The following is a 26,714-nucleotide window of genomic DNA, read 5'->3' as shown; positions in this document are numbered from 1 at the left end:
TCCGAGTGCAAGTGAATGCACCTCGTACATTTTGCGCACTATACGTATTGTAATGTAATGTCGTAAAATTCCCTGTATGCAAGAGGCTAAATTTGAGAACCGCTGGTACACCATACTGTTGTGTACCAGCCTGCCCAAAGTACTGTATGTTCCGATACAATTTTTTTAAACTTCCATTATGAGCAAGAAAGATGCATGTACAGTATTTATTTATTATTATAATGGGAAGTATTAGAAGAGGCTTGATCAAATGATATGCTATTCAAACAAAGACTAATTGTCAGCAACAACAAATATGAGGAAATGCAGAATTCTAAATTAAAGTTAACATGATAAATCTAGATGCTGGTTAGAAGAGCAGGAGCGGATTAGGAAATTTGGGATATGCTGCTTGTGTATGAGTCTTAATATTTGAGATTTTTGAATGTAAACTAATATGATATGTTTTTTGGCTGATATCAGACCAATATTGGATATCGATGTCGGATTGATACACCTTTCAGAAAAAATAAAACTCTCAGATCCCTAAGAAACCCTTCACTCTATCAAAAACAAAACAAAATACAAACATAAACCTCATCCACATGTCACACACGTTTCAGAAGAACATGCAAACTTCTCAAAGATAGGTCTGAGACGACGTTCAAATTTACATTCGTTTTAGGCCATCAGCCCGCAATTTGCACACCGGTTGATTTTTTTTTCTCCTGGCTCGAACGCGGTCCTGCACACGGATAAATGGATAAAGACATATTCAAGCAATAGCGTGGTGCATGTGGAACGATGTAAATGTACATCAATGACAAGGTGAAGACCATTAGCTGATAAAGGAATGAAATATAAAACTAGCCCCCGTGGACCTTATAAATGTGATTATAACATCCCTCTTGGAAAAGCTCCAGGGTTTCCACTAAAGAAAATCTTAAAGGTCTAATTGGCCTCTTGTGTCATTCAAAGCAGCACTACATACAAAGTGCGTACAAGCAAATGTCTTTTTCCTCCAATATGCTGCTTACTGACTGACCTAAAAAAAAATATGCAGGCCTTACAACCCTTACTGGACCATGAATTTGACAACATAATTATATTTTAATATTTCACATGCCATAAATTTTTAACTTATTGTCCGCTGCATGCCCTTCACAACCCAAGGTCCCAAATCTATTGTCAACCCTTACTACAAGCCCTTGGTTCAGATCCCATTAAAATAAAAAGAGGCAAGAACATTTCTGAATTTTTCTAGATAACAGATTTATTATCTAAAAAAAATGTATATCATTGTGGTTTTTCATTACAATTTTGCTCAGTTAAGATCAAAACATTTTCACATTCATCAGAAGAATCTTCTGACATTCTGGGTTAAGATGCAATATGATACCATTGCAATATTTGCTAAAACACTAAGAAGATTCCACCCCCTCATCCAAGTCAGCCGCTGCCTGAGCTTTTGCCCTTTTTTCTTTGCCCTCCTCACCCTGGTAGTAGTCTGACTCAATATATCCGGGCATCTTGGAGAGCTCCACATAAACGTTCCCATTGGTCTCAGTCACTGTGTGGACTCGCTGCTTAACTCCTTTTGAGAACCATCTGGTCATAGGTGGGTTTTTGGTCCCGTCTATGGTCTTGCATAAACCCTCCCCTTTGGCGAGGGAAATCTTGTACTTGTGTTTAGGACAAATAATACACAGCGTGCCGCCTAATTCCTGTGGAGTGGGGGAAAAAAAATAAAAAAATAAAAAAAGTAATTAACTTGATTTTTACAGATGAACACATGAAAGGCAAAAAAAGTACAAAACACATAACGTCTGCTTTGTGTTGAAATAAGCTTCAAGTCTCACCTCAATGTCTCCAGTCTCCAGCTTAGTACCAGCATCTATTAGACAAGGTAGGTAATTAGTGCTGCATAATAATTGTTTTCAAATGAACGCGTCACAAAAGTGAAAGAGTTGATTATTTAAAAGATAGACGAAAAAAGATCACTTAGCATTGTGTGTAAGGTTAATCACACACAAGTAAGTCTGGTGTTGATATTTACAGTTTTGGAGCAGTTTTTTAAATGACATTTATTACTTTATCATATTCGCAATAATATCGGTCAAAAAAATTTGCTTGACTTCAACCCTGCAGGAAAATACACTCACGATAGCAGTAATAGTCCAAAGCGTAGAAGCCTCCCTGGTGGTAGATGATCAGTACATCCCGATCGTCCAGTGTTTTGAATGTGCGCTTTGCTTTAATCAAGTCTTCTTTCTTCCCCACAAAATGACATCCATCCAGTGGCTCCTTTTGCTCCATGGCACTGTGAAATTCTTTCTATTTTGGACCACAAAAATGATTTTCGGAAAGAAATATTAGATTGCAGGCTTTTAAAGTAGGCCAGTTTGTCCGATAATGTTTAGGCCAAGAGAAACGGCCTTCCACACAACTGGAGCCTAATTTTTATGTAATATATAATTGAGTAGATACAAACTAAAAACAGAACAGAATTACAGCAAATAGAATTTTTTGGGGGGGGGCAAGCAACTCTCCTTCTGAAAGATCACATTTCGTGACCTACATTATAGAGACAAGTTAACCACATTGCACACATTAGATTCTACTGTCATCCTTCCATCCACACACTCATCTCCATGTGCAGGCTTTGTGACAATATTCTATAAATATCTTAATGCAACAGAATCTGACCCCAAGAATGATTCATGTAGTGGAATAACGAGCTTTTCAGTGGAGCCTGAGTAAACACAGTAGTAGGATAGGAGTGAAAGTCGCATGTAAGGAAGCCTCCAGCCAAGATGTCAAAGGAATTACATAACATGAGACAAAGACTAAGAACAAATAATGTTTTTTTTTTTTTTTTTGTCTGGTTTTTTTTTTCATTTGATAACCCTCTGGAATGTCTTGGCCATTTTTTGTCAAACAACTGTAATTTCTATACATTTTCTGTACTGCTAGTCTTGTAAAGCAGGGGTTCCCAAACTTTTTCATCCAAGGGCCTCATTACTCTTCTCTTCTCAGATGGAGGGGGGGGAGCAGTTCAGATTGTAACAAAAAGTGTGACGGTCGCAGTGATGTCTTAAACTGAGCATTTTTTGTTTTCCAGAATGCCACAATAACCAATATTACTACTCTTTTCTGGGATCTTGACTACAAAAAAAAAAAAAAAGTGTTTGTGGTGGGATTCATAATGTTAGCGCAGATTGTATTCTTCGAATGCAGCCACCGGCAAATGAGATGAACTGCCTTTTCTTTGCATTGTAAACAAAAATAATCCTGTGTCCACGGCAGGTTCAAATCCCTGCACGGTGAATCAACCATTCTCTTACCTAACCTTTTCACAATCGCTCCTTTTGTTTTAGGGGTTTTATAGTTTTTTTTTTCCCCATCTTCCCAGGGGGCAGAGACTGCAGAAGGTGGTTAGAGAGTAGTTTGGGGACCACCGCTGTAGAGGGTTAGATGGAACTGACTTTGGGGAAAAGGCAGACTAGATCCCGGACCTCAAAACATGTGTAGAGACAAACAGCCATTCACATCACCACTCTATCTGCACTAGTCAGGTCAATGGTACCATTACACCATCAATTATGGTAAATAAAGAAATCAAACCTGTTATTCGAAGATATACAGAAAGTAACAGTCTATCTGGCCGCATTTTTGTTTTTTGTTTTTTTGCTTGAAAATGAAAATATATCCCCTTACCTTTAATTTGCGGAGCTCTTCTGTGTCCTCTGTGCCAAGCCAAGCAAATATATACTGTAGCTCACAACTCCACTGTGTGGGATGGAGGCCTCGTTATTTGTTATCTTCAGACACATGCTGCCTTCAGTGGCTCTTATCAACACTATCGCTCTCCTGTTTCCTCCATGCACAACAGCTTTAGCAGTTTTATTTGTAGACGAAAATTCACGAGTACTCTGTGATGATCATAGTGGTGATGATGATTATTATGGTGATCATTGTTACTGTTTGGCTCAAATATATACAATGCGATTCGCACTTTATAAGAACAACAATAATAGAAAAGTAAGTACAGTACTTATAGTGAATAAAAGTGAACCACCACTAAACCTCGTTAAAACTTATTATTCCAAGATTCCTTCCCTTTTTAAATGATTATTGTGTGCGTCAAAAAGACGGAAGTATATATTATTATCTATAATTTTACTTTATTCAGCCATAGATCAGGAAAAGTAGTTAAACACGCAAAAAATTATTTCAGACACGTTTTAAAAAAGCGGAACCCGAAAGCTCCGCTCTCATATCAGCCCGGGATGCTTTTGAGTTGCATCTGTGCGCTGTGTTTGTCGTGCCCATAAGAAACAAGCTACGATAAGGCGTACCTTTGTAGTTGAACCGTAAGTTTTATTTTTTTTAAGTATAATAAAACACGTGATTATTCTCAGTTTCTTTTTCCATTGATTTTATTCATCGTATCAACACTTTCATATCTGTGGGAGTAGCAATTAATGCTTTTGCCACTGAGGCCATATATAGAACTGTCAAAATGCTAACGAAACATACACTCATCAATGCGTGCATACGCTTGTACTGTACATATGTGTGTACATACTACACATGTGTGTAACAGTGCATCGTGTTTTTAAAAAATATGCGTGAATAGTTGTTGCACTTCTGCTTGTACTTGTTTAATAATGCCAATATGGTTTGAAGCTCGCTTCTACCCGGCGCTAAAGTCTTGTCTCCTCTTTGCCACAAGATGGCGCTGCGAGCCTGTGGCTTCATTGTATTTCGACGTCTTGCAAGTGTTCCTCCTCCAGCTGACAACATCGAGTATCTCCTCTTGCAGACCTCATATGGACAACACCACTGGACTCCACCTAAAGGTTAAAAAAACAACACGCTTTACCCTCGTCAATGGTACTGTTAGTGTGGTATAGTGGTGTAGAATTTTCCTAAACTTTACACAAACACGACATATGCTTCTATTTATATTTGAACGTTTTTTTCAATTTCCCATTTTCAATTTTAAAAAATGATTTGCTCACCATCAGGCCACGTGGACCCAGGTGAGGATGACCTCACCACAGCTCTTCGAGAGACCAAGGAAGAGGCGGGCCTTGGCTCAGAAGACCTTCAGGTAATCAAGGGCTTCCTGAAGGAGCTGCATTACGAGGTAAGAGGCCGACCCAAGGAGGTGCTGTACTGGCTGGCTGAGCTCCGAGACCCAGGGATGGAGGTCACTTTGTCCAGTGAGCACCAGAACTTCCGCTGGGCCCGATTGGAGGACGCCTGCACGCTAGCCGAGCACAAAGACATGCAGGACACTCTAAGAGCGGCACACAGATACTTGGAGGCTCAGCAGGACAAAGTGTGACACAGGGACAATTCTACGTCGCAATATCACATAACTCTCTCTAATCAAATGTGTTTGGAAAATACTGTACATGCTGTCCCTCGGCGTACAATAGTCCCAATGGAGTATTTTAAAGTACGGATGTGTACTGTCATAGAGCATATTTTACTTTGCTGTTTCGAGGCTTTTATTGGTCCAACTATAATATCTATCTATTAACTGTGAAATCTGTATACAGGCTACATTATAATATACAATGTCCTGTGGCCTCTGTCACCCACATTTTGTGGACAATACCCAGTTTTTGTCTAGGAAATGGAATGTGCAATTAATAGAAAACATTTTAAATAAATCAATCAAAATAAGTCATATCAGATTAGTATCTAGAGCCATCTAGTGGCACCAAAAAATGAGGCGTCTGTTTGAGGCGGAATGACAAATTATTTGACTTAACACAGTAATATTTGTGGGCCACCCTACACACCTATTATTTTGTGTTCTCGCACAAATGTCACTGAGCTGTGTGCAATGGTTACTTTTCCTCCAATCATTATGTCCTCATCTTCAATGAATGTTTAGTATAACATATATCAATGTGTTTGTAGGGGGGTTCCCTGTTCCCCAGTTTGCCACCCATTAAATTGAATTTTATTCAAAATCCTGATAAAGTAAAACGAAAATGTACGACTATATGCAAACCTTTGATAGCATATTGTTTTATTGATGAACTCCAAATGATACCACAACAACTGTGCCTCTTTTGCAAGTCAACCATAATTTCAAACCCTCAGAAACCAGCAACGTATGTAGTGTAGGTAATGACTTGTGGGCTCAATGCAAATCTGTCTGGCCACAAACAAAACATTGGCATTTTGTTTACAATTAAATCCTTTATCAATGACACTCGCATCCTAAATAACAATAACACACTAGTGGACAAAATTAAGAAAATGCCAAACATCTACAGCATTTAACATCAATAAGTTTGGACACACTCTAAAGACGCAGTCTGATAGGGGTGTATGAGACCATGTGACATCCTCACGCAAGTCTTACAGTGGCACGAGGGGGTTTATTCATTTTGTCTGTGAGTTTCTGATTCATTCAATTATCCCATCAGTTAAAAAACAATGGTGAATTAAGTAAAGAAAAGGTGGACTGACTTACGTGGACGTAAACTGACGCCTAATCAGTAGTGATGGGAAAACGAAGCTTCGTAAAGCACTTGATTTTTTTTTCACTCCTCTGGATGGTTCATAAAGCTTCATTGTTCATCACTACTAAATAGCACTGCTGACTCAGGTTCGAGTTTTGGTGTAATTTGCACCCCCCAAAAAAAAAACAACCTTTCTGTTTTCCTTAACCCATGCACATTAGCTTTCACTGTATTTATTAAATGTCAAACGTCAGCCTGGTCCTGTGATCCCAACTTGTCACATAAAGGCGAAGTCAAGTTAAACATTTTCTTTACAATAATATAGTCTATAAGCCCTCGTTTGTCTAAACATAACATTGGGGTTGGGCAGCAAATCCATCCAGTTTTGTCCTTTACAGGGGACAGCCATTTGGGCAATGTGATGTCATTTTCAGTAGACGGCAAGTGACAAAAATGACTGCCCCCTAAGATGGATTTTGCTGCTAAATTCATATTCCACTAACACATTAATAATTAAAATACTGTTCAAACTAGAAGGGCAGCATAGAACATATTATTTAAGAACATTACTGACTTCCCTTTTAACATTCACATCATTCTCGTCCAAGTTGCTCTCGTCTTTTGAAGACAGAAGCAATATGGTCTAGATGATGCTAGGACAGCTTCGCGTTCAACAGACACAAGACTGATGAAATGATCTCATCACTAAAACAAAACAAAAAAATGTCACATCAGGGAGAGTTCCCAACGAATGTCTGGCATTTCTCGTTGCACTTAGCGTTGTGTCAAAATGATCCGTTTCATTCATATTACACCTTTTGAGCTTGAGTTCTTCTTATTGTCTCAGTGAGTTTCCGTAGCACAGGAGGAAACATTTCACTCCTTTGGTTTCACATTCAAGTCATTAAGTGTCTCTTTAAACATCTTGGAAATTTCCAGCTCCTCTTAAAAAAAAAAAAAGATTCAGCTGTACTTCAATTCCTTAGCATGATATCCAGCCAGATTTGCACAATGCCTCCAAACACATCTTATAATGTTCTGCACTGCAAACACACAAAATGTCATGTGAGCAAACCCAAATCGAGAGGGTGTAAAAGTATAACATTTGCACATCGGTAATAACATCATGTGAGCAGCCTCTGAGGGAAAAAAATGTTCTCCGCTTGTGTGGATTTTGCTTATTCGGTGGCAAAAAAAGAATTCTTAATTGGGACCAACATCAACACTTGTAAACGCTCATGTTGTGGGATTGAAGGCCATTTACCCTCTAAAACATCAGGAAATAAAGAAAAACCGGTGACCATCGTCCCTTGTTGCTTTTTCCTCTCAGATAAAGTCTCGAGGCCCTGAGGTTCAAGAGGCGGTAGAGAAAGTCTTCAGCTTGCTCACCCTTTTTTAGGGTGAGTGGTGATGGCTGCTGCTTTGTGTCAACAGTTTTTTTCTGATTGCATTGAAAAGGCAGACATGAGCAAGTAGACTGCCATGAGACACTTCGCCCGGCCGGCCACTTTGTGGCTTAGTCGTTTAGTGTCACTTTGCGTATTTGCCACACTGTATATGCTCATTCCTTGTGGGGGGAGAACACACACACGCTTAGGAGGACAATAAAAAAAGTGGCAAGAAGAGACATGTGAGATGGTGTTCAACACAAAAGCAGACAGACAACAGTGGGGCTGGAGAGGATACGTTTGGGCCATTGTTTTCATCATTTGTCAAATACTAAGTAACTTCATTGCAGACAAGAAGGTTTTATGACTTGTGACAATGGTCCAACTGACCACATTCATCAGCCTACACGTTAGTTTTGGTTACCTTATTTAGCTACGTTAACGGACAGTGTTGCAAATTTCACCAAACCTGAGACCCAGCCTATTTGTTTACGTCGACTGTTGTTATATTTACTCTTTAAAAAAAAACAAAAAAACATGCCACACAATTTTTGAAGTAATGCCTTTTAAAGTATAGCCTTCCATTTTGTTCCTGATCATAGTGACAATGTTTTATTTTTATTTTCATGGCTCAATGATCAAATCAGAGCTGCGCAAAACCTTTCTCTGCCCATTCCCATAAAAAAAATGTAGTTGGCACCCCACGGTAGGTTTCCCTTTGACGTACTTTCACGTCAACGGCACTCAAAGTGTTAGTTGCATCCCACCCTAACACATGAGACATCATTGGAAAGGCCAGGATGTCCTCTACTTAGCACACTAAGCATGAGTATGGTAGAACAAATGAGTCACAAGTAGGGTTAGTGTACCAAAGTGTACCCAAGTGTACCAAATGAAGTGGTCAGGGAGTCCAAGAAAACTCCATTTTGCATTTGTTTAAAAGGACGTACATAGTCGCAAACAACCTCAACGCCAAGATTAAAGAAGAAAAACATCTAAACAACCGAAATTGTAAATACTACGGGGGGTTAAAGCAACACCAAATTGTTTCTGCAATACGTTTTTATCAGACAGAGTGCAAGCTGTAATTAAGGCAAACGGTGACTCGACAACAAACGTTTTAGTGAAATCTTACGTAAAAAGTATTGTAGAGACATTTACTATTTAATAGATGGTGAAAGGTATTTGGCAGTAGACTTTTGACCCCACTGTGTACACACACACACAAACACAACACACTCACACAAAATGGGGCAGGGGATGCGGTTAGTTGGCAAGGAGCGGTAACGATCCAGATTATCAGGACTCTTCATTGCCAGAGTCATCCTGGTTGTCGTAACATCTGTTGGACGTCCCGCCGTCCTCCACGGAACCGACTGCTCCGGCTTCACCTATCGACTCCATCTCGCTCTCGTCATCTTCCTCTTCGTCCTCCTCCATGTCATCGTCGTAAAGGTCATCGTAGAGAAGGTCCGAGCTACTGTCCTGGGAGGGAACCCTGGTTTGGACGCAGTATTCCGCCAGCGTGGTTGGCACCTTGACGCCGTCTCGCTCGGCATCTGCCACAGTGGACAACACCTGTTTCCTGTCGTTTAACAAAAAATCGTTCTCAGGTTATCTGCGATTATATCAGAAGCACATAGATCAGAAATCATTTACTGAGGATGGGACGACCATCCGTGGGATTAGTGTCCTGTCCCATTCCTATTATTTAATAGTAGTGCAACATTACCTGATAATTTCTGCATATTCTTTGTCCTTCCCTTTGCTGTCCCTCCATCTGCGAAACATGACCGACGCGTCCACATTCGCAGGGGAAAAAGTATTTGGCTCATTGAGTAGTGAGATGACGCTAAGCAGGATCGTCCTATTAAAAGAAAAACATGCAAACATAAGCAGTGCACACAATCCAGAATTAGATTTTGGCAGTCAAGACCCCTTCCAATAGATCCTCGTTAAAACAGGTTGGAGAGCACATTCTGGCTTTGGGTCCATTCTTGGCAAAATGCAGCCCCTTGAGTCCTTAGCAAGAAACAATATTCTGAAGTGCAACCTATTTTATTGAACCACAATCAACATGTTGTGATTGCCACTAAAAAAGGTAGAAGAGAATTTATTTAATAAGTAAATTATTTCTCATGTAAACTTAATACCTTTAAAAACATTTATCAACGCTGTCGACTAAAAGGACAACAAATTGGCCCAAGGCTCAGGTAAAGAGCAGTTCAGCTTGTAAATGTCACATGACCAAACTCAGAAAACGGGAGCCCTGAGCAAATGTCATTTTCAGTCAACAGCAAGTGGGAAAAATATTGTTTTAAACAAATGCATTGTAGACAAAATATCACATTTTATTACAGAAAATGATTAAAGTACTCCCTTTAATATGCGCCATTTTTTATTAACATATCAGAAATGCTGGTACAAGCTACAAATGTTTAATACAGTAGAACTAAGAACTTTTATATCACAGTTTATTAACCATAATAATTCGGAAGCATCATAGTCACAAACAAAGTAAGCTTACCTGACATTCTGTGTTGGATTCCATCTTTCTGACGGAAGCTCCCCGCTTTGTGGATCATCAACTGGAGGGTGCAGGATGGAGATGCACACGTCACCATTCTGGGGAAAAACATCAAAAAACACAATGTCGCAAAAAGAGTGCTAACCGGTATTTAGTGACACTTTGGACCTGTACAGTCATACGACTACCCAAACATATGAAACACATGGAAGAAAATTACCTCGTAGATGTTGGGGTGCCACATCTTGGTGATGAAACGGAAGGTTGGTGGTAAATACGGGTAGTCCACTGGGAACTTGATGTGAGCCTGGACCAGGAAACATACACTCATAGTTTTGGTCGTCCTGGATCTTCAGATTAAAATTTGTATTCATCAATAACTAAAAAAAGACCCTTAAAATATGGCCGCATCTATAAATGAAAATAATGTGTAGGTGAATGGATTGTAGGTTTGTAAAAAGGTGTTGTAAAAGACTGCTTCATAGTCTAGTCTTTAAGTTAAAAAAAAAAAGAAAATTTAAACGTATATCTCCATGACATCAGAACTAAAGCATTCCTTTTGTATCTAGTCTGCACCACGGCTGTCGCTACTTTCCTAAAGTGCTGGCCCAAACCTGTTATGACAAGAACAAGCATTGAAGCACTTGGAAAGTTGAAAATGAGGCAGTGTTTAATCTTGTGTTTGTTAATACAGACAAATGGTAAACTCGCCCTGAGTGAGCCACGTTTTTTGTTTCTTGTAGAAGACACTGATGACTGAACAGATGATGAGCCCTAATTTTTTTAGTCTGTGTCTACTAGGGATTTTATTTAATAAGTTTGTCTTCACTATCCTGTTTTAACTAAAGACTTTTGTCAGAGAAAGTTGAAGCTATTTGAAAAATAAATACCCTAATATTATCATACACTTTGCATTAACTGCTCAAATGTTGAGTTCTTTTATTAATATTAGTGTTTTGATTCTGATGTTTAACCACAGCATCTATTGGAATTTGGCTTTTGCCCATAAACACATCCAACAAATGAAAAATCCAATGTGATCATAATGGTGTGTGTGTGTGGGGAGGATTACCGCAAGGAACTGGCTTAAAAGTTAATATTTAGACTCAAATGTCAACATTTGTAGAAAGTTTATTTATGTTCCTATTTTTCTTTTTGTTAATTTAAGAAGAAGAATACTAACTGTATCCATACACATTTTTTTTAAACATAATGACCTTATTTACAGACACTGCAGCAAGTGGGGGTGGGGTACAAATTGGTTTCTCTTTCCTAGAGGGGGGGCAAAAAATAATTGAGAAGCACTGATCTACAACACCGGCTGTTTTTCACTGTTAGTAAACTATTAAATTAATCCATAACATGCTAGCTAAAGTAGCGCAAACTAACAAAGTAGAGTTTCTTCAGTCCAGCATCCAAATTCGCAAACTCTCTTACTGCTAGCACAACAGAATAACAACAAAAAAAGGATGCACATCCTAGACGACATTCATTGCCTGATTACTAAAGCTGAATATCATGCTCATTAGCTGACTAAAATGTGCACAAAATTTTCCCCCCACATGACAATATGCTACGCTATTATGAATTTCAGTCAAAGTGAATATTGTGGTCATCCAATGGTCACTTAGTTACTCAATCAGATTCCTTGCTCTACTTTCAATAAAAGATGCATGTTTTTCTTTTATGGTATTTCCAAGCACTACATACTGTGTAATACATGAAGCACTGAAATCCAGTGTAAAAATGAATTGGTTGTCTTTATGGGCACTCATTTCTTTGAGATGCCTCTCTAGTTCACACCAGAGCTACACCATCGGTTGCCACGGTGACAAAAGCCGAACTGGCTATTAGTCCAGCAGAATATGAGGCATTACATTAACTTTCTTCTTAAGAGAAAGCCCAGCCGTGCAAATCAGACTAAGTTCAGCAAGACACGAAATAGGTTGTAAAGTAATTCTTGATCAATGTGGTATTTTGGCAAAAGGTAAGTCAACAAACATGTTATAAAACACCTTGGAATTGTTTTCAAAACATGTCATTTGAGAGCACTGAATAACCCACCAAAAAAAAAAAAAAAAAAAAGACAAATGTATAACCATTAGATGTGATCTGTTAAAGATTTTCATAAAAACAAAAGTCTGTCAGGCACAGGGGGTGCTTGCAAACTCAACACTCGCAAGGAGCAGAATCGAAACCCAAAACTTAGCACTCTAAAGCTGGCCTGTTACTGCTACCCCACACTAGTACTCGTATAAACAAATATGACCTACCTTAAAGTAGCCTCCCTCATACAGGGTGTTCGGGGGCCCAAAGATGGCCACTTCCCAGTTGTAGAGATCCGACTCCTGAACCAAAGTGATGCGGAAACCTTCCACCGGCTGCTCCTGTAGGGACTTCAACTCCATCATCAGGGCCTTCTGGGAACTAGGGGTCGCCTGGTGGGCCATGCTGATCCCACTTCTGACACCAGCGTTCATAGAGTATGGAAAAAACCAAAGCATCATGGGTTTATTGTTATAGCCATTTCTTTTTTTTTGTCACTGTTGTACTGCAGTAATTCCATACAAGCAATCATATTGTGTAGCTATCTGTAATGTATTTGATTTGGCTCCCTGGTGCAAATAGAAAGCCAAATAAGAAAAGAAAGCGTTTACCTGTGTTTTCTCAATGTACTATGTACTCGTTTGATTACAGCAGGTAATTGAAGATTAAAGTCATTGATAGTGCTTGGCCAGAGTGACACACAGTGGTGGCATGAGTCGTGGATGTTCTTCTGCCTATGTGCGGATCCTCGTGTTGTGCTGCCGAAATTCTTTGTGTGGCCACTGTTGACGGTCTACATGGAGCTGGTTTCAGTGGAAGTCACCGTCTCCCGTGGATCATTCTTGGGCTCAGAAAAGCAAAGTCGCCCTCCGTGACATGTCGCCGCGGCGTAGGCTCGGTTCGGGCAGGCGCTCAGCTGATCCCAGCTTGTTTGTGTTTGTCTCTGCTCTCTGGTAGTCTCAACTTCTCCCCACGTCAGCTAAACCAGTTAGCGAGCAACTTCGGTCAAACCTGGCAGTTTTTGCTGCTCTCTCCCTTCCCCTCCGACGGCGGAGTGTTCAGGGTTATCGAATTCGAAGCTACGCCGGGGAAATCACAGCAGGCGAGAGAGTTACCCTCAAGACCAATTGAGGTTTTGATCGATTTTTATTTTCCTCTCAACGATGCTTCCGGTTACCAATGCGCGTGTCTGCGTGGCGTCATCGACGTCCGGAACGTGACTTGCGTGCGCGCACTCGATACACAACATGGATCTTTTTGCTGAAAGTAAGCGTATAATACTTGCGTTCTCAACCTGCTGTAACCCTGTATTTTTTTAGGAATTTGTCAATATTTTTTTATATATATTTTTTAGTTGCGTCACATTTTACTGCACAAGCTTGCTTACGCAAGTTTGCCTCGCGGTTCTGAGGTTTAGCGTTTGAACATAATTGTCACGTGTGGACTTTCTGTTATTTACAATTCCAACATGCATGATGGGCTTCAATTTCACAAAATGACAGGTGTAAATCTTACACCACATATTCCTATTTCGCTTGATTAAGAAAATAATGTTCATCAACTCCCTAGCTAAAAATGTGTACTAGAATTGCTCATTGTTTCCACTTTAAATAGGGATTATCAACATTTTGGAGTCAGGGAACCCTTTCACAAAGCAAATTTTCCAAGGACACCATTTGCAAATGGACGTGAAACATTTTAGTCGAACATAAGTGTCCTTTTAATTCAACAAAAAATTCGATTTGACAAGTATATTTGTTACTTTTCTGCCATACTAAAGTTTACAAAATAAAACTTGCAAATTGCCTGCCTCCTCATAACAAACTGGACAAATTTCACCCAAACAGGTTGCTGCCAATTATTTAGTCAAAAACAGCATGATCAAATAAAATGCCATTTTAGATTTGCTGGCTTCATCGCCTCGTTAGCAAGCAATTGTAAATTTTGACAAATTTAAAAATGACCACATTTTAAAAAAATATATTAAATTGTTTGAATTGACTGCTTTATTGAAGAGTCGTGAATACTTTTACAATGTAATATAAAATAAAATTAACAACAAAATGAATATTCAGTCAGGCCACGGACCACCGGGGGTCCGCCAACCCCTCTTTGAGAACCACTGCTTTCACTAATGGAGACTGAAAACTTCTTTTGTGCAAAGCCACTATCAAAAATAAATTCAACAATAATATTTCTATTATCATTTACTCATGATTTGATTTTAAAACTTATCCGTCAATATGTTTTGTATTGTATGTGTAATTTGTACGGGTTCCACAAGTCATAACAGGTACCCGAGAGAAAACTTTTCTAAAAGACTCGTTCAAATAAACACTTAAAGCAAAGCGTTAAATCGAGAGTTGAACATGCTCATGGGGAGTGTAAAATGAAAATGATAAACATGAGAGTGCAGAATTTAATTCGTTTTAATTTTCCAAGGCAAAAAGCATTTGCTGGGATAAAAAAAAAAAAAAACGACACATGGCAGGCCAGACATTCCAATACAAATACAGAAAACAACATATGAAATCAATGTATAAAATTGAGATGACACGTTTCTCAAATAGTGGGGCGGGCTTCCCTGGGGAGGTGTGAGGTGACACGAATGACCCCAGGGAAAAGGCTTTGTTCTTGTCATGTCAAGTGTAATTGAAAAAAAAATAATTTTCAGGTTTTTTTTTAGTTTCAGGCACTTTCATGCACTTGGCTATTTTTTCTGTTTGAGACTAAACTTACGGTGCCTATTCATACCAGGTGCACCCAAAAAGAGCTATCCAACTACCATTAGAATGCTTGAAAAAAGGAGCAGAAGAAACAGACGAAGAAGAAAAAAAACGTCTTTGCCGAAGAAGAAATACCTGACGTCATGTGAATCGGTGACGTCAGACAGGAACCAGTGGAAGGGAGCCTGACAAATCAAGATGGCGTCCCTCGACAGAAAGGGGAAGATATTTCAAAATAAATAAAACATTTTCGACCGTAATTCTAATTGAGGTCGCACTTCGATGAGAATTTAGTCATATTTGCAAGAGCAAGACGGGCCAGATACAGGTGAGAACAATCTTTATTCGATCTGTTTGGTTTCGGGGCGGTGGCAACAGTGTTAAGTCTCGGGCCACTTAGCAAGAGATTTTGGAGACTTCTCTCTAAAGCGTAAGCAATCAGACATGTAATTGTTTGCAGTTTATTTTATATCCTCGTCCACACCGTTGTATTTCAGGACTCGTGACTGTATATTGACGTTGTTAGATATTTCAGTCTGGAGTTGCCTAAGTGTATGATAGCTTAGCCGGTTGCTAGTCAATAACTTGAGTGTTTCAGCTAATGTAGTTTATTACTTCGAGCCACATCATGATATCAGGGTTGAGTATAGTTTCACTTTCCAGGGTATTCGATGCATTTTAAAAGTAATTACCCGGTTTTCTTATGAGTTTAAAGCATCATTCTTCGTAGGCTTCTATAGTAATACGTTGTTAAAAGCGCTTTTGTCTTCTGACATGTCTGACTTGGCTTAACATGAATGTTATTAGTGTTTCAAACGAGAACATGACTGTGATGTTCGAATGGTAACATAAAGACGTTCCTTATACTTTTAATTTGCATGGTTTGGATGTCCTGTGACTTATCAGTTGGAACCAGTAATCTTTTAGATCGAAGTTACTGCTTTGTAATGCTTGCATTGACGTCATTTTTCGAATGTACAGTCTTGAAAAATATCATATCTCTACCTGTATCAAGTATATCTGCTCTTGGGTTTATAAACAATGGCTTCTCTGTTAAGCAAGTCCAGCTTTGTAGCGCAGCATGACCAAATAATGGATTATGTGTTGTAAGAGTCAAAGCAGTGGAACATGTGTAAAGAGGCTAAATAGGGCAAATCATTTGTAGTGCTGCATAGGGTTGGAGCATTCTGTCCATTTGAAAACTGACATTTTTCACGGGGATTTATGGTTTTAAAGAGAATAAAGCAGGGATGCACTAAATTGTGTGAACTATGAATTCTGCATAAGCCCCTCAATGTTTAAAGATAGCTAAATAGATGCTTTATATGCTGTATGTAAGATGCTATATGCTGCTCCTCAATCATAATGCACAAAATTATTTCGGGAATCATTGAACACATAAAACATTTGAGCTAGAAGCGCAAGATTATTGAAGCAACTTCTTTGCTGGACCCAAAATATGACAGGGGCCTTCTCTCGGGCAAGGAGATTAACTGCTTACGTGGTCATTACAGCCATGTCGGACTATCTGAGCAAAATGGAATCTGGCAGTCATGCCGCCAGCAAACACAACAAGGCTGAACAGTGACAATGAATGGTCTCGGGCCGATGTGGAGGATGGTTATGAAGGCCATGAAGAACCCATTGCCCAAAAAGATTTTGCGTAAAATGCAGAAGCTAGGCTTGAGAAGTTTTGGGAAATTATTTTAAGGGCACATTTTTGGTCATTGTTAATTGGTGAAGTTCCCGGATAAGAGTAATATTCAACTTTACAGTCAAGTTTTTGTCCTTTCATGAAAGTATTGATTCTTCTGTACTATCTGAAACGTAATAGTTATACTTCTAGGTATAAAGTAAAAAAAATAGGAATTTCTGTTTATAAAAGAGCAAAACCTTTATATACCTACTTGAATATGATACAGTTCCATTTCATTCTTATCAATAATTATTTCCTGTAGTGGCCATGACAACTTTACAAAATGACACATTTTTAAAATTCCCTATGCTAATTTCCCAGATATATTGTAGAAATTTTCCACCAATTTGCAGTCCTCGTGCTACATGTAGCATTTGTGCCATTTTAATTCCATTTAAATTCCATACTGTAATTCCTGCTTTTCCTATTTGTTGAACTAATCATTACGATGTGTGTTTCCCTCACCTCCAGAATATCTAAATGGATACAAGGAAGTCTTTATCGGATGCACACAACAATGGTAAACATTTGTTTACGCTTGTAGAGAAATTGAAACTTATGTCAAATATCTTTTGCACATTTTTTTTCTATTCTTTTTTTCATGTAGGACCCATCAGCTACCTTGATGATGTTCCCTTCAAGGTCAATGAAAAGTTTTGCTGTCCTGCCAAGGTGGGGCTACCTGTCGGCTTTTGTCTGCCAGACTGCACCTCTCTGTTGGTGGACACACAGGTATATCATTTAATGGGCACCTTACAAACTACCTGCCTGGTAAAATGATGTGATCATAGAGACAGAAATAATCCGCCTGTCTTTTTCAGACAGGATATGCTGAAACGGGATTTTGCAATGAATGAAGTGTACTTTCATGCAACTCTTACTGCTCCCAGCATTAATTTAGAAAATGTATGCAACAAAGAGGGGCATGAACGTTGTGTGTCGAGTGGTATATTTCTCTCTCCTTACATACTGGAACAGGTTTGTCAATGATAAAACTTCAGAATCTAACAAATTATTTAAAAGTAGTGTGATTTGATCAAAAATAAATCCTATGAAACCTTCAGACAGTAATAAGTAATTATGTACGCATACAACATTCATAAAAAAAAACTATTCACAGCTTGTCCATAACTGCTTAAATGTCACAATCAAGTAGTAACTGTCATAAAAACACAAAATCCATCAATTTTTAATAATGACAAATTAATTTATTTAATTCGATTGAATCTCAGTCCTACTTTGTAACCTCCAAAAGAGTTATAGACTCACTCCAACTCAAAAGCATACTGATTTTCACAAACATGTTTGTAGCGATGCGCTTTAATTAGTATTTGTCTATTCAAGGGAATGTCAACCCCCAAATGTTCATTACAATGATATAGCTCCCCCTCTAGTCTAAATATGGCATTCTGGTTAATATTGCTGATTCTAAATAAATAGACCTTTTATGTCATCTCATTTGGTGGCATTTTTGTTACTGGTGTCACCTGAAAATGACATGACATTTGCTTAAGTTTAATAGTTGCCCTCTCTTGAAATAATATAGAAAAGCAATATATTACTCTCATCTTTCCTCATCAACCTTGTCCTCTTTCTTTCATCACAACAGTATGACTTTTCTCTGGAGGAGCGAAGTATTCGCTGGGGCATGGAGCTGGCTGAGGCACAAGCAGCAGAGGCACGAGGAGAAGAAGGCGTAGCAAAGCAGGAGGCAGAGAATCAAGAAGGCTTGTCTCATTCTGAGTACAAGAATGGTGGCGGGGGGAAGAAGCCTTCGTCTGCTGCTGAAGACCAAGACATCCCGCCACCAGCTATGAACCCTATTCTGGCAGGACTGAGCCATGATGCTATCCTTACCCCTCTACCTGCCCCAAGGCTTGGCCCAAGAAAAAGTCAGCCTAGCACACCTCAGTCACACGGCCTCAACCTTGCCGAGTTCGAGCGGGAAGAGGACCTCTTTGACAAGCTAGAGCTTAAAACATTGGATGATAAAGAGGAGCTACGAAACATTCTCCAGAGCCAGCCTCAGCCCGCTTCATCTGCATCCCCTCCGGTGGGGTCCCAGCAAGGGCCAGCTTCACGTGAAAACACCCCATCTCCTCCCACCAACACCAGCCTTTCCGTGAAACCAGGCCTGGCCCATAAACCCAACGGCTTGGTTGCCTTGATGGATCTCGACAAAGTGGGACAACATGGAAGATCAGTTTTAGAAGTGGAGGATCGACCCTGCAACATCCGCTCTTTGAGTTTTCCCAAGCTTTCAGATTCTGGGGAACCTGACCCAGCAAGATACAGCCCGCGCACTGCACCAATTCCTTCTCCCCGACGCAACGTACCCAATGGCAGCCCCCCGATCAAAACCAAGTCCCAAGTCATAGTTGCACCCGAGCACCTCCCAGCCATCTGTAAGGGTGGTGGACCAAAACAGGTGAGCATGAGCTAACATGCACAGAAGCAGTCTGCTTATGGATAAATATTTGCATCACAGTCTTCATTAATATTCTTATCATGTTGATTCCCAGATAAACTCTGGGTCAGGTTCTCCTGGCTTGCCGTGTGGGGGAGCCTTGCTTAGCATGACCCCTAGTGAGCGCCAGTGTGTGGAAACCCTGGTGGGCATGGGGTATTCTTATGAGGGTGTTCTTCGGGCCATGCAGCGACAAGGACAGAATGTGGAGCAGGTGTGACTCAACCATCCAATTACCTATCGCACAATTATTCCTCCATGTTTGTGCTCAAAATACAAATTGATATTGTCCTTAGTGAAATGTGTGAGTGATATACAAGTTGCACACTATATATTTATTAGCACTACCAAAGTAGTGAACCAGAATTATTCTATTCTTTATGAGGGTGCCATTAGCTCAAATTTGGTGTGATTTTTTTTTTTCTCCTCTCATGTTCTACTGCCAGTGAGGTTTTGACTGATATGTGTCACACACCCAAAAAAGCTACAAATGGCCAAACAAAAGTTGACAGTTCATGCACAGAGAATGGACTCTTTGCATTTAATTTCCCAAATTGATGGAATATGGTTCCGTTTTTTCTGGAAAAAAATGTGTCACGCATCATGCCTTGTTTTTAGAAGTTGTGCAAAGCATCACAAAGATGTAAATCATCTTTGTAAGTCCTCCTCCAAATCACTCATGAGCAAATTAGAGAAAACTTTCTTCATACAATATATCCACAGATATGATGGTATTATTAAGTTAGTTATTAGAAATGGACTGTTGTGTGGTAATGTGTTGGGAACTATGAGCATTTCTAGTTACTAAAAAAAATACTGAGCATTTAATTTGCTTGTTTGCAGTGTGTATCAACATTTATAGTGTGTATAGATTTGTATAGTGCAAAGCCAATGTAGTTTAAAAAAAAAGATATACCAACGCCAACGCCATTTTAAGCAGTTTTTAGTTCATGTAACCACTGTGACCTAGAGCGTTACTGTAAGACGGCCCTTGTTTCTGTGACTGATGAATCCTCGTCAAAATATATGTTCGTTTGTACATGTATGTTCAAATCATACTCTGAAAAGATTACAAGGAATAATTTAGATACTGTATTTACTGAGGTTGTAAGCATTCCACTGAAACCCTAACATATTGTCACCAAAATGTATATGCACATATAAAACCTCGGCCATCTCATATTCCGAAAATCCTTCAACATAATGTTCTGGATTTTAGATTGACTCTCAAGTTGTAGACTGTAGAGATGCTCCCGTCCTGAAAAACAAACAAAACAAAAAAACCTGAAAATTTGACAATTAATTAGCTTAAACTTTTTTTAACGCAACGAGGTACCCTTGATATTTGTGCTGTTAATGTTTGTACACACTGCTTACTGGAATGAAGGAAAGTGAATGCTCAACGGTGTATTCCTTTGAAAAGAAATTGTCACATTGCCCTCTGTGTATTTAAGTTCTTTTTTAAAATTGTGTTTACACTTTCTTCGGCTCCATGAAGACACAAAAATGCTGACAGTGTAGAGCTGCTTCATATTATGAGTAGCTTTTCCCAATTTTGACTTGTATTCAGGGTGGATCAAAAGTTTCCATTCATAGGATTGTAAAACCATGATACAGACAGGATTGCATCTGAAACAAAAAAAGAAATGCATTTTATTGTATAGAAAAAAATATGACTCACCCTGTTGAATTAAAACTTTTGTCATTGGCTCAGGTGAATTTTTGTTATTCAAGTGTAGAGTTAAGTTTTAGTTCCCTGATCTCTGTTTAACGATTGTCTGTATGCACTTTCGTTATTCATAAGTGAGTTTGCAGGGAAACTTGCGGTTGCTTAAAAGGTTGAATGTTGGCACGTTTGTAATCGGGGCTCTACGTAGAAAATAGTGTCAGCACAAAAACTCAGCCCTCTGAAAAACTCAGTTGTGAGTCACTGCGTTTTTATGACTACTTTTAGCACATCTTAATGACGACTATTTTTTAGGCGGGGCAGCTTTTTCCCCACATAGCAGCCTGACTAATTGTAGGAATGAGGCAGGCCTAGCAGTATTCTTTCCTGACTTGCTTTGTCACATTCTGTTGTCACCTCGTGTCAGAAAACGATGACCAATTGTCACAAATTCTTAAGGCACAGCTCTACTCATGTCCACTTCAACCTGTGAAAAAATACAAAAGTAACACACACAATTTTGGATTTTATTGACATTGAATGTGAGCTGGTATGAGGAAAGCCATTATCACCTGCGCAAAATTTGAAAATAAGTTCTTGTCACAAATCGGCATCTTACATTTTTTGCTGGTCTGTCTGTCATCTGTGCACCCCCCCGTCATCGTCGGTCCGCCATTTCACACCAGTCCGTCGCTCGTTTCTGTCATTTATTAGGGAGTTTAAGAACTTTTATTGCATTTCCTGCCTAAGAGCCAATCAGAGTGAGCGTGTCACTTTGCGATGTGCCCATTGGCTACTGGAATGACATCACCTCTTTGCATGCAGAAAGGCATCCCAGAATGCTTTGCTCAACTATCAGCAAGTAATGTCTTCATGTAAATCATTTAAAAAGCGTAAAAATAACTTAATTCTTCACATTACATTTTACTTTAGGTCTATACAGTAATTTTGCTGAGCAAGATTGTGTACCGTATGCATTTTGGTTCATGAAACCATGACACAGAAAGACAGCACAATGACATGCGCAGTAATGCTGGCTGTGATGATGCTATGATAGACAAGTTGTGAATGGACTCATGGTAGTTTTATTCATTAAAAAGCCTACTACACTTCTTAAAATAAGATTACATTGCTGCCTTAAGTGACACAAATGAACCATTATGTACTCTTACCATTTACAGCAGTTGCATCCAAGTAAATCTTCCATTAATCTCATCGGATCTGAATGACATTGTGCGCATTGAAACACAAGAATGTTCAAGGAATTTGTGTTACGTTTTGAATTGAAGACATCTGACTTCTAGTAGGGTCATACTCTGCTGTATACTCAAGAATATGAACATGCTGCTGCCATAGATGACCAAATCAGAAAAGTATAAAGAATATGATGTCATCATAAAGTATATGATGACATCATAAAGTATATGATGTCAAGGCGCAATGTGCATTGCCCACTCGGTTACTGTGATCCCGACACATTTGGCAAGGAAGACTATCTGTTCTGCATGCTTGTCTGCTTATAATGTAATAAAACATGTATTCCGCTTTATGATACTTCTAATAAATTGCCCTCAATTTCCATAATGCCAATGGAAAATTCTCCTGGTTAAATTTTCATAAAAATTTTGTGGCACATTTTCGTCCCTTTGCATCCTCACTAATGTTAGTTGAAATGTGCTTTGTGATTGGCGTAATGAGTACAAGTGGTATGAAAATGTGTAGGTTTGGATGGATAGATTTGTGATTGAATTCTGAATTTGACTCGAGGGGTTCCACTATAGTCTTGGATAGGCAAATGTAATTAGAAAATCACAACCAAATAAATTGCTGTCACATGATATATTTGTTATAACGAACATGTTCCCGTTGTCCAAGGTACTGGATTATCTCTTTGTCCATGGACGTCTGTGTGAGCGGGGCTTCGATGCAAGCGCAGTGGAGGAATGTTTAGATATGTACCAATGCTCGGAAGAAAAGGTTAGTGCTTTTTTTAAATTTTAAGATAACTCAAAACATTTTTTTTTCACTTTCTGTTGCATATTTTTTTTTGTCATTTCTGATTATGCAATATCAGCATCAGTTTTTTTGCAAGTTTTAGGTTTCTGTCCGTCTGTGTTTGATATCCTTGAAATCATCAGATTTTATACACATTTTCGAATATATTTTTACTTATTATAAAAGAACGCTAAAAAAACGCAAGCCACTTATGCATTAATTTAGAGTACAACGCACATCTCCAGCGTTAACCACTAACCACTAAATGGTGCATTCAAATGTGGTTGGACATTTTAAACTCAGAAAAAAAGGCTAACAATGCATGATTAACCGTTAAAAACTGCAAATGTCTAAATGCTGGCTTCCTATCATATAAAAGCTGACATGTATCAAGAATGATGTGGGTGAAATTACTTTATTTTACATGATTACAATAAATCTACATCAAGTCACTTCTATTTACAATGCCTTTTGGTTTCCATTTTGGTTGTTGGCATGTCACTTTTACTTACATAGGACAACATTTAACAGAAAACATTGAGCATATTAAACTTAGTTATCTTGAAACAAGCGTTAAAGCATTCGACAATAATAATATTCTAAACAAAAAAAGTTGTCTGAATATTCTTTTTTCTCCCTTCTTCTCAGGCCTTGCAGTTCCTTGAGCTGATGTCAAGATTCGGAGAAATGGGCTTCGAGCGGGAAGCCATCAAGGAAGTGCTGCTGGTCCACAACAACGATCAAGACAAGGCACTGGAGGACCTGATGGCTCGGGCGGCTGCGAGCTGAGCCCAGCCAATAAAGCAACCGCTGCAGGGCCTGCTTCCTGTTACCACCTCACACAGCCCCCTTTTTTCTGCTCCCCCAGCCAATCACACCATGCCCCGCAACATGCGTTTGCCTTGGCTGCGGATGGGACATCTGGGAGAACGCTTTGTATTGTGTCTCAAGCACTTTAAGTTAGACTGTGTGCCAAGAGTAACGATACTTAACAGAGGTGTTCCTCTTTATTAAACACTGAGGTTTGGTTCCAGGAATAGGTACTGCTGCTCTAGGGTATTCAAGGTCGGTGAGGAGGACCTAGAAGAATTGGGCTGGTTGGCTTTGTTGCCATTTATATTTACTTCCACTTGGAAGTGTTGAGCTGACTGCAGGTCAGATTTAAAGGTTTAAACTCTTGAAACTGCTTTAGAGCCAAGCTGCCATCTTCCACTGCTCAGTGCAGATTTAGTAAGAGCTGTGGAAAGGAAAAGGGGGCTTTCTTGAAATTGAAACATAAGTACAAAAACAAAAAAGGTGAAAGTCAAAAGGCACAGTGACCGGACAGAGAAAGAACTGACTCAAGAAGTGCCCTTTCTGTTCCGGTTCACTGTACCTTCTTGTTTCATCGTTCATTTGGGCACTTTTTCTTATGTTAGCGATGTTTCACATTTGAGCCCGCGTTTCCATCATTGAGTATTCATCGTCGCAACCCAGAATATAGGGGATACTACTGCTCCGGTTACCTGCGCGGGAACAACCTGCTTGAACAAAGCAGCAAGAGTTGGAGGTTCTCTCCTCTTGGATAAACCATATTTAGAAAATCTCCCACTTCCCACTGGCATTGACATGTCACAACGCACACACACTTGTTTTTTAATTAGCAAGTTATTTAACATAGTACAGATAACTTTAATTTGAACATAGTTTGATATAATGTAAACGTTGGTAACAAAAAATGACACTTTTAACTTGCATTTGTTTGCATACTGGAAAAGTGTGAGCGGGGTTTGGGGGATGTGTGTTGAATTTTATTTTGCAGCCACATCGCAGTGCAATAGAGAATGTTTTGCTTTGTTGGATGGTCTTCAAGTCTTGCTGGTAATTTGGATGGAACTTGGAAACTTGATTTTTCTCAACTTCATCCATCTAATCAAACAGGCCGTAAATTGGTTGACTTATTCATATGTTTTGATAATAATCAGATTGGTTGCCAACACTTTTGTCTTAGATCTGAAAAAATGGGGACCCATGTTAATTTTAGTTGTAATGCACAGCAGAAAGGAGTATTGTGAGGCAGAAAGACGAGTGCATTTTATCACACACCCGCACACACACACAAAATGTCAAATATTGCTATTTAAAAAAAATGTGAAATATGAACAACTTTATCAAGCCAGGGTCAAATCAGCACACTAATCTGAAGTTATTTTACGCGAGATGGCTGAAGAAGCTAAGCAAAAATGTCAATTAGCACACAGGAATGATTTTAGACCCTGAGAACAGTACGCAATTTTTAGCCCCATTTATCAACCATGAAAAGGTATTTTTCAACTGCAAACATGACCAATTTAACCTCTTATTTTTCTGTTGTTTGGTTGAAACACTTTGCTTCATGTGTTTTTGTAAAAAAAAAAAGTCAAAATCAGTCTTGGGCCAAGTTTCCTTACTACAAGTAAAGGTAAGCAGACATCACAATACCACTAAATTGAGAAGGACGGGCACAATTTGGTTTTGTTGGGATGTACAGTTGTTTTTGGGGCCTTATCCATCAACGTCTCATGCCCTTTCATAGGCTCAAGTTAAGGGTTATCAAATACTTCAAATTAATCCTGCAAAGTATTGTGTTGGTTCAAATGTATCCGGTGACTGATAATTACAGGACATTAAAAAGGTGGATGACTTTCTGAACTGTGGGGTTGTTAACAAACATGCAGTTTTCCTCTTCTGTGACTTGGAAGATCCCAATGATTAAAGACTCAAATCATTTCAATAGTGTTGAGTTGAATGTGCTTTCTGTATCAAGAATCGTGAAAGGCTTGAAAAGCCGAACGAACTTTACAGACATACGTACATGAGTATTTTTGCATAATCTCTTCCTCAAACTCTGAGGCCTCAAAGCAAGGGCTGGGCAGGCTGATTCAAGCATTGATATAATTGATACTTAAGTCTGTATCGGTATCATAATGATATCAAATTGGTAGTATCGACCCTTTAGGTCAAGGGTGTCAAACATACGGCCCGTGGGTTGGTTCTGGCCCGCAAACGACATTAATCTGGCCTACGAGATGATTTTTTTTTTTTTTTGTAAAGTATAAAAATGAGCTGATTTTTTTTTTAAATACATGAAAACCTTTGTATTTTTTCAATTAACGCTAATATTTCATATTTAATAGTGATGTTGCGCTTGCACTATTTTTTACAGTATTAAAAAAGTATTCCATTTAATGTTGCTCTTTTAAAGTTATATAAATATATATCATGATATTAATTGTCTGGCACACTTCGGAATAGGTTTTATTAAATATTTTATTTATTGAGGTTTCTCATAGTTTCTTAACATAATATCTTTTTTAGTGCATGAGACACATTTGGCAGCCATCATTAGTAATCATTTCTTTTTTGTCAGTACCTTCTAATACTGGTTTGGAGTGGAGCTTGTTTGTTTTTGCATATTTTTAAATTACATCATTCAGGTTTACCTGTGCAGTCTTGCTTTGATTACAATCTCTGTCTGCCTCTTCATTTATATTTTTCATGCTAATACCAACTTTAATAATATTGTGGTTATGTTAAGAACTCAACAAGGACGTTTTTTAAGCCAATTAAGGCAAATTGTATGAAAACAATATTTTATTAAACTACTTGGTATCATCGATACTAAAATGTAGTATTGGTTAGCGCTACCGCGTGCAATAGTCGTGAACGAGCACGCATAACGTGCGCGTTCACGCGTGACCTTGTTTTTGTTGATGTT

General features: G+C 38.9%; 4 protein-coding genes and 1 long non-coding RNA gene across 6 annotated transcripts; 2 read left to right on the top strand and 3 right to left on the bottom strand.

Moving 5' to 3' along the window:
* Positions 1-1,235: 1,235 nt before the first annotated feature.
* rfesd (Rieske (Fe-S) domain containing) lies at positions 1,236-3,829 on the bottom strand. The gene is made up of 4 exons (XM_088423842.1): positions 3,697-3,829; positions 2,142-2,313; positions 1,839-1,873; positions 1,236-1,703 (listed from the first exon to the last, which is right to left on the bottom strand). Exons 2-4 carry the CDS (start codon positions 2,293-2,295, stop codon positions 1,401-1,403), a joined length of 492 nt encoding a protein of 163 aa, XP_088279968.1. The 5' UTR covers positions 2,296-2,313; positions 3,697-3,829; the 3' UTR covers positions 1,236-1,400.
* A 449-nt stretch (positions 3,830-4,278) lies between these two features.
* nudt2 (nudix (nucleoside diphosphate linked moiety X)-type motif 2) lies at positions 4,279-7,772 on the top strand. The gene is made up of 3 exons (XM_088422828.1): positions 4,279-4,352; positions 4,715-4,841; positions 5,010-7,772. Exons 2-3 carry the CDS (start codon positions 4,715-4,717, stop codon positions 5,330-5,332), a joined length of 450 nt encoding a protein of 149 aa, XP_088278954.1. The 5' UTR covers positions 4,279-4,352; the 3' UTR covers positions 5,333-7,772.
* On the bottom strand, positions 6,182-13,627 carry ube2r2 (ubiquitin-conjugating enzyme E2R 2). 2 transcript variants are annotated; one of them, XM_088422827.1, is made up of 6 exons: positions 13,040-13,627; positions 12,656-12,845; positions 10,603-10,689; positions 10,383-10,480; positions 9,588-9,722; positions 6,182-9,440 (listed from the first exon to the last, which is right to left on the bottom strand). In XM_088422827.1, the coding sequence occupies exons 2-6, from the start codon at positions 12,830-12,832 to the stop codon at positions 9,155-9,157; spliced, it is 783 nt and encodes a 260-aa protein (XP_088278953.1). In that variant the 5' UTR covers positions 12,833-12,845; positions 13,040-13,627; the 3' UTR covers positions 6,182-9,154. The 2 variants fall into 2 exon arrangements, with proteins under 2 accessions (XP_088278953.1, XP_088278952.1); XM_088422826.1 differs by lacking the exon at positions 13,040-13,627 and having other exon boundaries at positions 12,656-12,862.
* A 1,678-nt stretch (positions 13,628-15,305) lies between these two features.
* On the top strand, positions 15,306-25,730 carry ubap1 (ubiquitin associated protein 1). The gene is made up of 7 exons (XM_088422825.1): positions 15,306-15,482; positions 17,322-17,370; positions 17,458-17,582; positions 18,460-19,278; positions 19,373-19,531; positions 22,859-22,960; positions 23,627-25,730. The coding sequence occupies exons 2-7, from the start codon at positions 17,331-17,333 to the stop codon at positions 23,765-23,767; spliced, it is 1,386 nt and encodes a 461-aa protein (XP_088278951.1). The 5' UTR covers positions 15,306-15,482; positions 17,322-17,330; the 3' UTR covers positions 23,768-25,730.
* Positions 20,309-22,333, bottom strand: LOC148419151 (uncharacterized). The gene is made up of 4 exons (XR_015866550.1): positions 22,156-22,333; positions 21,603-21,683; positions 21,401-21,470; positions 20,309-20,946 (listed from the first exon to the last, which is right to left on the bottom strand). It is a non-coding gene; the product is annotated as an uncharacterized LOC148419151 (long non-coding RNA).
* Positions 25,731-26,714: the final 984 nt, after the last annotated feature.

The sequence above is a fragment of the Hippichthys cyanospilos genome, chromosome 9 (assembly GCF_059441005.1).
Source record: "Hippichthys cyanospilos isolate Australia breed blue-spotted pipefish chromosome 9, RoL_Hcya_1.0, whole genome shotgun sequence".
Lineage (NCBI taxonomy): Eukaryota > Metazoa > Chordata > Actinopteri > Syngnathiformes > Syngnathidae > Hippichthys > Hippichthys cyanospilos.
The sequence above is the reverse complement of the archived record's forward strand: the minus strand, read 5'-3'. Positions and strand labels throughout refer to the sequence as shown.